Consider the following 14,828-nt stretch of genomic DNA (forward strand, 5'->3'; position numbering starts at 1 on the left):
GGGTGGCGGCGCAGCAAGGTTTTAGCGAAAGCGGAAGCGGAGGGTAGGATCGAACCCTCTTGATACCATGATAGATGATGCAAATCGTGATTGATTCAATCGTAGGAAGCGCATACATAAATAGACAGGGTTGCCGTATCCAGTCCAACCGACTTATAGAAGTAATCGTACGGTGGAAGGAAAGGTAACCAACGCCTATAGGACTTGCCAAACAAAGCAGCGCTAAATAAGGCTAATCTAAACAACCCGATCAGCCTAAACCATGCGGCAACAGTGCCATGCAAAGGTATTAGTCTAACAATCCCAGCTACCTATATTGTACATATGACCTGGGAGATTCCTATCCTGTTTAACCAGCCCAAAATGGCATCTAAATTGATATGCCAGAAAATACTGAGAAGTACTAGCATGTACATCTAGCCCAATTCTTCACAAGCAACCCCAATTCAAAAATCACATGATATTTTTTAAACAAAAGACTTTTTTTCTAAAGAACCAAATCCCACTAATCACCAATCATCTTCCAACGTGGTTGAGTTTTTTTTCAAACAACGCTTTATTGGCAACTTTTGTCAATTGGTTAGTTAGAAAGCTAAAATTTGCTACATGGAACAACAGTTTCAGGTCATAAGAGCGAGAAGCCTGCCATCTGCTTCTCCTAAGCCGGCAGACCACCACGGCTCCGCCGTCTGAGCCTGACATGGAAGGACCCTCCAGCGATGCATCTAAATCTGGGCCGCACGAGTCCGATCGGACCGCTAGCAGGTACCGGATGGTCGGAGCTGCGAATACCGTCCACCCCCAGGGTCGCAAGAAACGCCGCCTCCGGTTCACGCCGCCCCCCCCCCCCCCCTCTCTCTAACTGCAAGTGTAAGCTTTAGGGAGTGTAAGCTTTAGGGGGTGTTTGGATCCATGCTTCCGCGCGTGCAATGTTCGGCGTATAAGATGACTGAGACGGACGTTTGGATGGGCGAATGACCAGAGCAGCCTTGCATGCGCGGGTGCAGGCATACGGTTGGATGCTGCATCCGCGCGTGCGTCCGATTCGGTCGTAGCTGTCGTCCTGATTCACCGGATGCAGCTAGGTCCACTCGTCAGCAACAGCGAGTTCCTTCATGCAGCTTCAGATTCAGCTTACCAAACACAAACTCAAATTCAACCTGCATCCGCTCATCTAACTAACCAAACACACTTATTTTCCAGAATACGGATCCCCTCAGCCTGCTTCTCCTCATCCAGAATATACGATGCAGCTCTACAAAACCTCGTGCGGATAACCAAACACACCCTAGTGTGTGGTTGGCTCTATGCATGGGATCACCGAGCCTGTATCGCACGACAGATATGGAGTACAACATCACATGATGGTCAGCGATTAATAAGTACATAAAAATGTTCTGCTTCGGGAAACAATGCTTGCATCGTCGTCATTTGTCCATATAACCTGAACATCATGTTCATCATTCATCGACTCTGGATCACGGTTCACTTACCGACCGGACCTTAGTTACCGAGCTCCGACGGTAACCAAATATGGTTGTTGTGGTAATCGATCTAAAATTAAAAAAATCGGATAAAATTTATTTAGCAAAATTTAAAATTTGAAAAAAAATCATGATTTTAGCCGTTCGGTAACCGCTCGAAACCGAGCGGTTACCGAGCGGTTTTTACGATTTATCGAGCGATTTTTTTGAATTTTCCGTATTATCGGTAACCGCTCGGTTTTCTCGATTTATCGAGAGGTTTTCTCGATTTATCGAGAGGTTTTCTCGATTTTCAGTGAAATTAAAAAAACCCAAAAATTATTTCAATCTTGTAAAATCAATAACTAATTCATCTGAGCTTCAAATCAAATGAAACAAATTTTGTTGGTTTTCTTGTAACATGATCTACATGATAAAAGTATTTATACTCATAAAAAAGTTTATACTCATAAAAAAGTTCAAACTTTTCTGTGAGAAATTGTATTTGTTAAACCAAGTTAAATGCATAGTTTACTCTTTGCTAATCCAAAAATCATGAAACTAATTTTTTTGTCTTCTTACATGATCCTATGTCTTTTAAAAATATATGAGCCCATGAATTAGTTATTATAACATACATGATTGTGTAAATATATTGCGACTAGATTAATTCATAATTGACCCATCACATCTCAAAAATTAGTGAAACCAACTTCATTAGTTTATTTATACTATGATTTACGTAGAAAAAATAATTGTAGATATGAAAAAGTTAATTACAGTGTTGTTTCTTAATATATTCACTTTATGCTTGTGAACTTTGTAAAAATCATAGAGAAATGAATAAAACTCTAAATAAAGTGAAATCAATTTTAAAAATCCTCTTAAGATACGTTTTACACGATAAAAATATGTGTTTGCATGTTAAACTTTTCCTTAACATAAGTTAATAACTGAGCCGCACACTTCAATTTTTTCATTTTTTTTCAAACTTCCTCCTATAAAATATGATGCAAACGATATTATTTTTTTAAAAAAATCACAGAATATCTTAGAATTGTGTCTATTTTTAAAAAAAAAATTGAAATTTTTTATTTTTTTTAAATTTTTGAATTCAAATTCGGTTACCGTTCGGTTCCTGAAACAGAACCGAATGAGAAGGTCGGTTATCGCGATTTTTGCTCGGTTACCATCGGTTTTTTAACCCTGCTCTGAACAGAATGTGTAGCTGCTGGATTTAGGGAAACAGGGCAACCACGATATGCCCCACTCTAGGGTCACTGTGCAGGATTTGCTACAAGGTAAAGTAGCACAATGAACAAAACTATAAAAGTTCTTGCGTGCCGGGCATACACTTCAAGAGTTCAAACCAAAGCAAATTTATTGGGTGTTACAAATACATGTGCAACCTTCACAGCTACCACATTTGCAGTTATCACCAATACCCCATTATGCACAATTTTTATAGCCACCGAACAGTCAGACATGACTCCAAAACAGAAGCAAGTTGGGTCTAATCTCTGATCCGGCAAACCACAACAAGCAAATATAGGTTAGACTTCGTCAAGACATTCTGCAAGCTAGTACATATTAGAGAGGGTAAATATAACTGATGTTTGCTGGGCTGTTCACTCGATTCATTCAAAGGAAACAATTTCCATTTGTTTCACTTAACCAAGCTTCTTCAGCGTCAGACATGTAAATACTTGATATTCCCTTCTATTTCTCACAAGGCATCCATGCCTTCAGCTTAGATTGATAGTATTTTGTTAGAAAAATAACCATATAACCAGAAATAAAGAATCCACACGCAGTCACACATCATATAGCATCACGATGGTTGTTTGTTGCTTTTGATGCCTCTGCTTGAGGTTACCGAAGCTACTATATCAATAAGGTCTTGGTGGATAAGTTCCAGGGTAAGGTGCTGCATAAGACAATCGAATTAGTGCACTGACTAATATCATGAAATTGAATGGATTCATCTCTGCTCAATTGGATCTTATTCTTACCAGGTGGATACGGGGACTGTGCTGTTGGTGGGGGTGGGTATGGTTGCCCATATGGCTGTGGTGGGTATGGTTGCCCATATGGCTGTGGCGGATACGATGGAGGAGGATATCCCACTTGTGGGCATGGTTGCTGCGGGGGTGGTGCATATTCTGGGCTGGTGTATGGTGAATGGCTCGGAGTTGGATAAGTTGGGTACCGAGATGCTGCAGGATATGCTGAAGCAGGTGGATATGAAGGTTGGACGCCAGTGTATGGAACTGCTGATGCTAACGCTGGGGCTGGTGTAGGCATTGAAGGTGGAGGAACAGAATGCATCCTTGATGTGGCGGCACTTTTAGTCATCTTGTTCTTCTGGCAGACATAAGAAAATCAAGCACACGTCAGTGTTAAGAAGGCAACAATGAATAATAATCAGTCTCTCACCATTGCTGAGACATCAAAATGCATAATGAGCTTCACTTCCCCAGCAGATCTGCAAATACCACACTGTCAGAAAGTTTACAAGCGCAGGGCGGTCATGATATATGAGACAAGAGTACCTCATGTGGCGTGTCTGAAGCGGCCATGAGGAGTCATCGTATCCTTGTGTGAGCACCTTGTGGAGCTGAACCCTACAAGAAAGCCCAGCCAATGGTTACATAAGAACAATAACCACCATTCGCCAAATGGACGAACATTAAGAGCCACAAACCTGCCACTGCCGATGAAGTCATCATGGGTGAGTGTGTTGCTGTTCCAAACGTTAACATTCAGCTCACGGAGCCCTTCAATGAGGGGTATGTGAAACTTCTCATCAAAAGTCGGATTTCTTCCACCATCTGCCATCAATATCACATTTATCGAGGAAAAAAAAAACTAGGCTGAGATAAAGTCAGAAAATATCGTAATAGTAAGCTGATGTATGAGTTAAGTTCTGTAGAAGCCTACTTGTAATGAAAAATACTGTAAGTTCATCGAGAAAATATCTCTGCAAGATGAATATTTCATCTCTGTTGGCAATGCCTTATAGCTCAATTGGTTAAATCAACCCCAGTCAAGCATATTATGCCAATTGCAAGGAGCCATGATTCCACTAGGGGGCATCTAACATATTGACCGCACAACACATAAATTAGGCACAAAGACACAACGCAAAGTTCGACAGAATCAATCCAGCTAGTCAGCTTCTGTAGTAAGCTGTGTTCCAGTGGTATTTGTTCCCTATGAGTCCTAGCACATTGTCTGTGACTTCTCCTATTTGTTGCTTTGCTTCGCCGTCTTTTCTGTTCATTGTTTCGCTTTTGTGCTTGTTTGCGGTTTGTCTTGGCTTTATCTTTGTAGCTAAATTTCTTCGTCTGTCTTTGTTCCCTAACTTCTATTCCTTTTTAAAAAAAAAAAAAAATCTCTCCTGGATTGTTACCATTCACCATGAAGTCAGCAGCCCCACATTGAGATCAACGGGAGGTGGCAGTAGCTGACCTATTCACCTACCCAGCAACCTTGTTAATATCGACAGTTCGCCCAATGGCTCAACCCAAACCAATTGAACGAGTATGCCCTAAAGGTCCAATCGACAACATAGCTCGGCGATTCGCTGTCCACAGTTCAAAGTTTAGTATCAGGTTTGGTATGTACTGTAGCTTGATACGAAATTGTCTCATGCCGGTTCGTTGACATCACGAAAAACAGGAATACACGCAACATCGGGGAAGGAAGAGGGCATGGGAGAATTAGGGGGGAGGCGAAGGTTGGGGGGCTCACGGACCGGTGCAGGTGCGGGTGCGGAGCTTGGTGGTGGCGTACTCGAGGACGACGTAGGGGTCCTGCCGCGTGAAGAACTCCGTGTCCCGCAGCTTCCGGCACCCGGTGACTGCAGACACACGCACACAATAGGGATTCAGCGAGGTTTCGGCGCATACCAACGCCGAGATGGGACGAGGAAGAAGAGGAATCCGGATGGATTGTTGGGGGGGGGGGGGGGGGATTCAAGGGAGGCACCTCTGACTTCGAGGATTAGCCCGTGGATGGACATGGAAAAGGACCGTCGAATTAGAGAGGAGACCGGCGGAGCGTCGTGGTGGCTAATGGATGCGAGCACGACACGAATGGTGCCGAGGGCTCGCCCGGTGGCGCTTTAAATAAACGGATCTTACAACATCTTTAACTATATTCTTTTTTTTTTTTACTTACTTGATTCCTTTCTCATTCTTATTCTCTTTATTTTCTTTTATCTTTAACAGTTTTATTTCGAAAAAAAACACGAAGGGAAAGAAGAGATAATCTTATCCTAGAAAAAATAGTTTTAGAAATCCTTTCGTAACGAAAACCGTAAAAGAAAAACCGTTGAAGTACTAAAAGAGAAAAAATTCCTTCACGACAGAAATCTGGACCGTAAAGAAATTTCCTTAGATATAGTCTTATTTAAGGAAGAAAAGAAGAGACTTGATCAAAATTTCTTCATGGTCGCTCAGTTGAATAATGTAAGTCGTATTTTATTTTAAAAAATTATTAAAAATAATTTTTAATTTTTTATAATATATTATTAAATGCTATAAAATTAATATCACATTAAAATATTTTTAAATATAATTCTATTAAAACTTTGTATATTAAATATGTATATAATTTGATTAATTGTCGGTTAAAACTTATAAAATTTATTTTTTTAACAAAATAGCCTTGCATTTTTTAACTGAGAGAGTATTATATTGCATAATTTTGCTGGATTTATTGCATAGCTGTACCATGTGATTTGGTTTGGTTCAAATATGCGATCAATCAATTGATGTACGGATGAGTCGTTGCAGCGGACAGGACAATTACCTCGCCTTTTCGGCTCCCCTACCGTTGGGCTTGCGTCATCACGTGACGCACCTTTACAGATTCGTGTTTATCTCCCGTTGCTATTTTTTATTTTTTACAGTAAATTTCTCAAAAGATTTTATTTCTATTTCTCTATACGGATACTTTATTTCTATTTTTTCTTTAAAAAATAGCGCTCCAAAATTCTCCTCCTTTCCATCAGTTTCATCTCAATCCCTACTCAGTACTCACTTATCTTCCCTTTATATACCCCAGTAATACTAGCTGACATCTATAACTATTAAAGCTGCACTAAGTTCCATCACTTGTCTCGAAAAGAAGAGACGAGAAATCAATTCAGACGCACCTTGTAAGTTGTGCTTTAACTTACGTCTGGACCGCGGGAGCCAGACACGCCAGGCAAATCAATTCGGACGCGCCTTGTAAGTTGTGCTTTAACTTCCGTCTGGACCGCGGGAGCCAGACACGCCAGGTCATGCGCTCGTATCGTACGTATCCGTTGGCGAATAGTCTCGTTGCCATCGCCCCTCCAGCGCGAGTCCAGGCCGGGACTTCGCATGTGCGGCAACCGCCCTCCACGTTCCAAGTCAACCCGTGCCCGGTGCGCGGCAGTCGTCGCGGCGCGGCCGAGGCCCAGCCACGACTTCTTCGAGGTGGAGGAGCCCCGCCGGCCGCCGTCCTCCCGGCCGGCCTGCGTCGATGAGAACCACCGCCTCGGCCCCCGCGCGCCCACGACTGAGCAACCCACATGGGCTGCCTTCTCAGCCGCATCATTGCCTGGGACTTCCTTGATGGGTTGCGGCCCATAGCTAAAAGAGTTACTTTATTTTACTATACAAATGGAACATTACAGTTGCAAATAACAGTAATAAAATAGACAGCATCCACATAAAAGGCGGAGCACAATATCATCTAGCTACTCGACACTTCACTTACTCCTAACTCATTAGCCATTACAACACAATCACATCAAACTGAGTGGGGTTGGGAGTGTTCTGTCAAACAATATTTACAGTCAGCAACGACTACCGAAGGAAAGGGAGTTAAACCATCAGTTTCTGGCACGACCATTTCAGCTTTACCCCCAGCAGGCTTTGTGTTGTACAACAATCCTTTATGTAACACTATAGAAAGACTCACTCTACAATGCACGTTACAAACCACAAGCAGAAGCTGCAGGGTGGAAATTACACCGTGGTTATGCGCTCCTTATCAAACTCCTTCCTGCTCATCCTCAGTCCCAGCTCCCTTTCATGCAGCTAGCCTGAGTTGTTGATTCGCACGCAGGTTATTTCGCCTCATCCTCAGTCCCAGCTCCCCTTCCCGATCTCGTAGGATTAGCGCCTGATCCTGGTCATCTGGCCCTGAAGTTGCTCCGGATTCAATTGGCTGGGGTGTATCCTCACCAAAGTTGTGCAGCCTCCGGCCAATCAGATAGCGGTCATCCCTAATGGAATTGTGGAGATTGGTAAACCAAAGATGGAATCTTTTGGCGCAGAAGAAGAGTGCGCTGAATATCAGGCAGCCGAGCCAAGCAAAACGGTAGACTGCGGAGTTCACAATGAGTGGATAGCCCAACGCTGGGAAGACACCCCTTGCAAGGACGTATGGAACACAGAGGGCAGTGAGGAGCTTGCTGACAATCGGCAATATAATTTCATGCAGAACCCACAGACCCCTCAAACGGGAGAAGCCATCATCTCTTACTCTCTCAAACTTCGCCCTCCAGTTTTCATCAACCAAAGGTGCCATTTGATCCAGCATAACCTGGAAATGGTATCAAAGTAAGTTAATCAACTCAACCTATTCTAGTGCAAACATTCAAATAGGTAACTACCATATGGAGCAAGATTCGTAAATAACTGGGAAAAAACACCAGAGGTTTTTAAATGTGAGTACACAAGAATTAAAGATCTATAATCTTACCAGTCTAGTCCATATTTTCAAGAATATTAACCCAAGTGCCCAATCCTGGTACAGTAGAAAAACGGGGCTCTCATCGATAGGCACCCTCATGGGTACAATGACCAGTAGCTCAAACAGGAGTCCAATCAACACTGGAATAACGAAGATCTGAAAGAGAAAAATTACATTACTCGTAAGATTTTTTAGTATACTGCAACACCTAACTATAGCACCAAAGATCTGAAACTCCTCTTCAACAACAAATCAGAGAGCTTAAACAATAAGGGCATAAGAGGATGGTTGAAACAAAGTAGTTCAGTCTAGAAGAATTACCCATATTGACAGGAGAGCAGAGCTCTTCAAAACAATAGAGCACCACTTGCAGATCTGTTGTACCAGGAAGCCCAGCTGTCCTGATCTAATGTAATTAATTGCATATCTGATCCCAGCTGCTGCGCTCCAGATAATATAACACCCAATGCTAAAAGAGAACAGATCTGATCGGAAAAAAAAGTTACCAAAAGATGTTAGCAAATATGTTACAAAATCGATCTCACAAACATGAGAAGCCATAATACAGTCACCAGCAAATTACCATTGCACTTGATGCCATGTGTGATTGGCAGGCGGGGAACAGCCTCAAAAACAAGACGGCCAAGCGAGATAGGAATAACAATCATTCCAGCATTGAATATTAATAGTGTCATCCATGCCAATACAAGCAAGAGCACAATCCGAAGCACAAAGCCGTATCTTCAAAAGAACAAATTCAGATAAATTCAGATAACTGAGCCATAGTTTATGTTGATATACGAATCAGTAAAAATCTATTAATAATGTCATACATGCGTCAAAGAATATGACTTCAGAATTTCTCTAAACAAAGGAGGGGAAACTTCAGGCGAACAATTATTGTGAAATCAAGATTCACTTTTGCTCTTAAGAATTTGTTATAAATAATAGGAAAGTCCAAATTACTCCCTTGAACTATTCCTAATATCCGGATAACCCCCAAACTTTAAAACCGTTTATTTAACCTCCCCCCCCCCTAAATACCGGATCACATAACCCTCTGGAGTGGTTTGCAACAGCGATTTTGATGATGTGGCTACCATGTCACCTGCTTTTGCCACATGGCTACCTCATCATCTCTCTCTCTCTCTCTCTCTCTCTCTCTCTCTCTCTCTCTCTCTCTCTCTCGCCACTTGCCGCCTGCTGGCCTCCACCTCACTGCTGTAGAGCTCTGCTCCACCCTTCACTTCCCCTCCGGCCTTATCCTTTCACCTAGCTGCCCTCTCATTCCTCTCCACCCTGCTCTCTCGCGCTCTCTCTCCAGCCAAGCTCCACCGAGAGCGCAAAGCAGAGCAGCTTCACGGCGCTGACACGCCACCGACCCAACTCCCAGTGGCTCCCTCACCTTTCCTCCGTCGGGATCCGAAAGAGCAGGCCACCGAGAGCTCGTCCACCACCCTCCTGAGCTGCGTCAACAACCGGAGCCCACCAGCGTGACCGCCTTCTTCCTCACAGCCAACAGCCCTCCGCCCGACACCACCTCCTCCGTCAACAGCCCTACTCCGACCGTCCCCTGTCCAAGCCAACCCTGACACTAGCTCGCCCAAGCCGAGGTGAAGCTCCGACGCCCCTTCCCTTTCTCTCCCTCTCGCCGTAGCGCGCCACAGCAGTCGGCCCAGCTCCGCCGCCCGCCATGGCCGCTACCAAGCTAGCTACGCCACTGCATGTCGCCGCCTCCACTCCAAACGGATTCCCCGTCGTGCGTTGAAGGTCGTGGTGTCATCCTCCATCCGGCCGCAACCCATAGAGCTCCAGAGCCGGCCGCCACCATTCCCCTTCCTCTCTCACCCAATTTTGACTAGGTCAACAATTTGGACCGGGTAATGTGGGTCCAAGCCCCACTTTCATCTCTGTGGCTATGTGGATCTTAGTAGAAAAAGATTTGTGGTTTGGTTTTTTCTGGAAAATCCAAAGAAATTGCAAAAGGGTTGTTTGTTAACTGTTAATGTGGGCTTGCTCGCCACGTGTACACTGCCATATCAGCGAAAATGACATCGTGGGATGCCACATCAATGAAACCGCCGCCACATCAGCAAAACCACCCAGAAAAAATACTCCAGGGTGTTATCTGATCCGGTATTTAAAGTTTGGAGGGGGGGGGGGGTTAAATAAACGGTTTTAAAGTTTGGGGATTATCCGGACACTAGGAATAGTTTAGGGGAGTAATTTGGATTTTTTCCTAAATAATATTAATACTCAATCATGTTCAAAATTTGTTTAGTTCCTATGATAGCATAATATGGGCAGGTTTACACAATATACAAGGAATTCAAAAAATTCTAAACAAAGGAGGGGAAACTTCAGACGATCAATTATTGCGAATCAAGATTCACTTTTTGCTCTTAAGAATTTGTTATAAATAATATTATTCAATCATGTTCAAAATTGTTTAGTTCCTATGATAGTGTAATCTGGGCAGGTTGACACAATATACAGGGAAAAACATAGATTGAACTCACTCAGAGTCTCCCTGATCATCCACATCAGATTCTTCAGCGACGTCATTGGCTTCATTTGCATTTCCCCTGCCATTATCTTCTGCAGCAACATGTTGTATCATGCGTTGTTCAACCTGTTGGGCAACCATTTCCTGCCCACCATGTACCCTGTCTCTTCTTTCTGCCCTGCCGTTCCAATTTTCTTGCCCACCGTTTTCTTCAGGTTTTGGCAGTAAGAAATCGGTTAAGCACAGGGCCCAACCAACCGCAGCAAACCAATGATGCAAAAGGGCTTTAATTGTTGCACGAGGCTTGAAATGCTCAATCGCAAATGGGATGCATATTTGGAACAGAAGCACGTCAACCGGAATCTCTGTAAACGGGTCAAAAATGCTGCAACCACAGAGGCCAACAAAATTTAGGTGTGAAATCCTAAAAATGAAAAAAAAAAACACATCGGTGGAAAAGATAAAGGGATAAGCTAACTCACGTGATGTCCAGAGGAAAAATTGAAGGAGCTACTCGCATGGCCAGCTTTACAGGTAAGAAGACCAGCATCACAATCAAGCTTCCATACACTGCAACTGATAAAAGAACTCGTCGAGCATGTTTATGCACAGGATCATCAATCAAGTCCCTAAACGGATTGTAATTTGGATCAGCAGGGTCCCGCAGAAAATAAAGAACCCCATTGCGCAGTACCTAGCATAAAAAGTTGAAAGAAAAGTGAGACAAATGAGATATACAAGAATTTACAAGTCTGAAGGTGCAGTTACTGGAGATATATAGAGGACTGAGTAATACCCCTCGAAGAAGACTAACAAATATGCTTATTTGGAGCATATATACAATCCCAACAAGCCAATGGATAGAGGAGCTCGCCAAAGGTGACATTGTAAAGAATTCAACTCTTTGAGCAATTGTTGAACCCAGCATCTTTAGAGTGCAGACATCAAGCCACCAACCACACATAAGAGGAAATACACCGAGCTCAATCACCAAAAGGAATGCAACTTTGACCATAGTCAAGAGATGCTTCATTCCAGCGAAGAACTGCCTGCATAGAGATGGGATGGCCTCTGATATAGTAGCTATACCATAGAGTCTTCCAATGGTAAAACGTTCTCCCCTGGCATATCGAAGTAAAGCCAGCGATCCGATGTACAGAAATACAAGGCAAAAGATAAACATGTATCCAACAGCAAGAGTTGTCAGGTCGGAGAGATAAGATGAGCCGATAGTTGTTCCCTTTATCAGACTATTCCTCCCAGTGCCTTGAATTACATTAAGACTAGTAGCATTTATCTTCAAGGATTGAGTAACAACCTCAATCACATGCCCAATAACACCTTCATTGCGACTGTCGGAGGAGAAGTTTTTCACAGCATTAATCGCAGTCGTAATTGTATCATTAGCCAATGAAATAGCAGTTTCTGTGAAGGGCATCACTTTCGCCAGCATAGGACTAGAGGCCGATGAGAAAAACCATGATAGATAGTACAGGACAATCCTTCCCAATGAGAATGGAACAAAGATTACAACAATGAGGAATATAGCATTGCTGGCCAAAACCTGGAGAAAAGACATTCCTGTTAATGCTCGAAAATAAGCAGATGCAACTGTAATGAAGGGCTGAACAGATGATCTACTTGCAAAAAGTTAAAAAATAAAGATCAGGTGAATCATGATTTTTGAAAGTATAGGAATGTCAAGCTTCACTCATGCTACTTCCAAGACATATTTTGGCAATAAAAACTAACAGACAAATAAGCAAGGAGATACAAATAAACCATTTGCTGAAACAGCATCCTGACTACATCTTGGACATAAGTGTTAAACACCGTGTCAAATGGATAAACAAAATAAGCTATGCAAGTCCTGTATGGAAAGCCGGGGGGAACAATCTTAAGATTATCAATAAAATTGGATTCAACCATTCAAGCTTATTGGAACGTCATTTCAATGGCTCCCTGTTAAACAAAGGTTTAGGCTTATGGCAGATCTAAATTCACTCCTTATCACTTACATACTGGAGCTTAATAGAAACAAGGAGAGTTCCTAGTATTTTGGAGTAGCATGGCAATATGAGTCCGAAACTCAAAATAGTTATGCGGAGTTTGCAAAACATATGTAGATCCCTACAAAAAAATGTTGTAAGAAAAAAATAGTACTTACTGTTATTGCGTTCTCAACCAAGTGGAAGACAGGGCCTTGCATGCCAACGAGTTCGTCAAAAGGAACATCCTCCGCACCATCTGCATCATCCAGACCATCAAGCATCTGCTCAACTTGGGCTTCAAGTCGTTCTAATCGAGCAGCAACATTTTCGGCATTTCTCCTCAGAAGTTCACCAGCACCGATTCCTTGGGCTTCTGCTAATTCATCAATATTCCCATCGGCAGGAACCCTGTTATTAGGACCAGCTAGCCTTCTGACAGCCCGAGCACCATGCCTTTCACGGCCTCCATCATCCCTCTCAGCATCGTGTCCACCAAGTTCCCGCAAGTGCCTTATATAGTCCCGTAACGAGGTGGCTCCAAGAAATATAAGGACAATGATAGCTGAGAGAAGAAACCCATGTAGGCAATCACTAAGGATCAACTGAGCACTGATGTGACTCAAGAACAACCTTTGCGCTTCGCCGAGACTTCTCACAAATGTTAACCGCCATATCCAATAGGTAATGAATGGGATAATCATGAGCCAAACTGAGAGAACAAAGGCAAGCCGGAGGATGAATTGAAACACATGGCATGCTTTCATTCCAACGCCAACAATGAGTTCTTGGAAAGGAAGTCTTGTTGGAGCATCATCAGCGTACACGGGTGAGAAGGAGAATGCATGTTTACAAACCTGCAGTGCACAGATGCACAGATCAGAAATTACCCGCACAAACTGAAGGTAAGACAAAGAACATAACATTGTACTCCTTTGCCTGCAATTCAAGCCATTACCACCCAGCCCTAGATTAGTGTTTTGAACCCGCAACATCTATCGCCCACCAACACCCAACCGTGTGATGCTTATCTAAGAAGTTATTCAAGAGGAGCTTTCATTTAAAAGAGCATTAGGTAATTGAAACTGTAAATCTCTTGTCAATACCAGGTCGAGACATCACTGATAAGCGGCACAAACACACACAATTGTAGGTTGTACGGCAATTATCCTTCTGAAATATCCCAAACCACAGCAGTAGTGCATTCGTATCAAATTCCGTTTGCTAGCAGAATAGTCCATAAAAAACATTCAGTCGACGTGGTTTTCAAACCGAATCCCCTAACTCTAGCAACCTAAGCCATAACAACCTCAACTATCACTAGCCCTATCCACTACCAACGCCTATCGACCAAAATTTGTCCCGATCCTCATCTCAAAGCAAATAATCAGCACCCCAGGCTCCGTCTGAGCATCCAACCGATCGATTCCACCACCCAATCGAATCAATCGAAGCCTTAAAGCAACAACCGAGCTGCCTGCATCCCAATCCACGCGGCGGGGGCGGGGGCGGCTTACCTCGCACTGGCGCGAGTTGCTGTGGTCGAGCCACTGGAGGAGGCAGTCTTGGTGCACGAACTTGATGCTGCCGCTGCAGGCGCATGGGTACCGGAGCGGGTGGTCGTCTTCACCGCGGTTGCGGCAGATCCGGCACACGTCCCCCTCCTCCTCCTCGTCCTCTTCCTCCTCCTCCGCCCCCGCGGCGGGCGGCCGCGCCTCCTCCGGCAGATCGCCAGCGACGGCCCGGTCGGCAATCTCCGCCATGGCTAAGTCGGCAGCGGCGGCGGCGGGGCCCGCGTGCTGTCGATCGCACGGGGAGGAAGGCGGTGCGAGGGTTGGGGAAGCGCTGCAGCGGAACGGGGAACTTTCCGCGGCCTTGCTAACGACGCGTCGGTGACGAGGCGGTCGGCTTAACGGGTCTCGATGGGGTGGATTGGGTGTGGGGGGGTCGGGTCGGAGCTCCGGAGGAGCATATATAGGGCTAGGATCTGTTAAGCTGATCGTGTTGAGCCCGGATACACTTGTTGTTTAGAGTTTGATGGGCCTGGACTGGCCGACATGGGCTAGCCCATCATGGCGCTTGGAGGCTTGGAAGGCTTGGAGAGGAGAGATGGCCTTGGATGGTCCTCATAGGCCCAGT

General features: G+C 44.1%; 2 protein-coding genes across 2 annotated transcripts; both read right to left on the minus strand.

Annotated features, from left to right (window-relative positions):
* Positions 1-2,818: 2,818 nt before the first annotated feature.
* LOC133927085 (protein SRC2-like) lies at positions 2,819-5,574 on the minus strand. Its single transcript, XM_062373373.1, has 7 exons — positions 5,454-5,574; positions 5,221-5,325; positions 4,168-4,294; positions 4,016-4,087; positions 3,900-3,948; positions 3,476-3,827; positions 2,819-3,390 (listed from the first exon to the last, which is right to left on the minus strand). The coding sequence occupies exons 1-7, from the start codon at positions 5,485-5,487 to the stop codon at positions 3,353-3,355; spliced, it is 777 nt and encodes a 258-aa protein (XP_062229357.1). The 5' UTR covers positions 5,488-5,574; the 3' UTR covers positions 2,819-3,352.
* A 1,557-nt stretch (positions 5,575-7,131) lies between these two features.
* On the minus strand, positions 7,132-14,621 carry LOC133927086 (probable E3 ubiquitin ligase SUD1). The gene is made up of 9 exons (XM_062373374.1): positions 14,207-14,621; positions 12,869-13,546; positions 11,498-12,265; positions 11,184-11,395; positions 10,715-11,086; positions 8,779-8,936; positions 8,517-8,680; positions 8,205-8,351; positions 7,132-8,045 (listed from the first exon to the last, which is right to left on the minus strand). Exons 1-9 carry the CDS (start codon positions 14,450-14,452, stop codon positions 7,530-7,532), a joined length of 3,261 nt encoding a protein of 1,086 aa, XP_062229358.1. The 5' UTR covers positions 14,453-14,621; the 3' UTR covers positions 7,132-7,529.
* Positions 14,622-14,828: the final 207 nt, after the last annotated feature.

Source organism: Phragmites australis, chromosome 8 (genome assembly GCF_958298935.1).
Source record: "Phragmites australis chromosome 8, lpPhrAust1.1, whole genome shotgun sequence".
In the NCBI taxonomy this organism is placed as follows: domain Eukaryota; kingdom Viridiplantae; phylum Streptophyta; class Magnoliopsida; order Poales; family Poaceae; genus Phragmites; species Phragmites australis.

What these genes read in the sequence shown, in the direction of transcription:
- LOC133927086 (XM_062373374.1), bottom strand. Translation starts at nt 14,452, where the DNA reads ATGGCGGAGATTGCCGACCGGGCCGTCGCTGGCGATCTGCCGGAGGAG. An exon ending in TGGTTGAGAACGCAATAACA is followed by an intron (nt 12,266 to 12,868) that starts GTAAGTACTATT and finishes TCTTTTCTCCAG; the next exon opens with GTTTTGGCCAGCAATGCTAT. An exon ending in ACATGGCATCAAGTGCAATG is followed by an intron (nt 8,681 to 8,778) that starts GTAATTTGCTGG and finishes TTTTCCGATCAG; the next exon opens with ATCTGTTCTCTTTTAGCATT.
- LOC133927085 (XM_062373373.1), bottom strand. Translation starts at nt 5,487, where the DNA reads ATGTCCATCCACGGGCTAATCCTCGAAGTCAGAG. An exon ending in CCGCACCCGCACCTGCACCG is followed by an intron (nt 4,295 to 5,220) that starts GTCCGTGAGCCC and finishes TATTGATGGCAG; the next exon opens with ATGGTGGAAGAAATCCGACT. An exon ending in CTTCAGACACGCCACATGAG is followed by an intron (nt 3,949 to 4,015) that starts GTACTCTTGTCT and finishes TGGTATTTGCAG; the next exon opens with ATCTGCTGGGGAAGTGAAGC.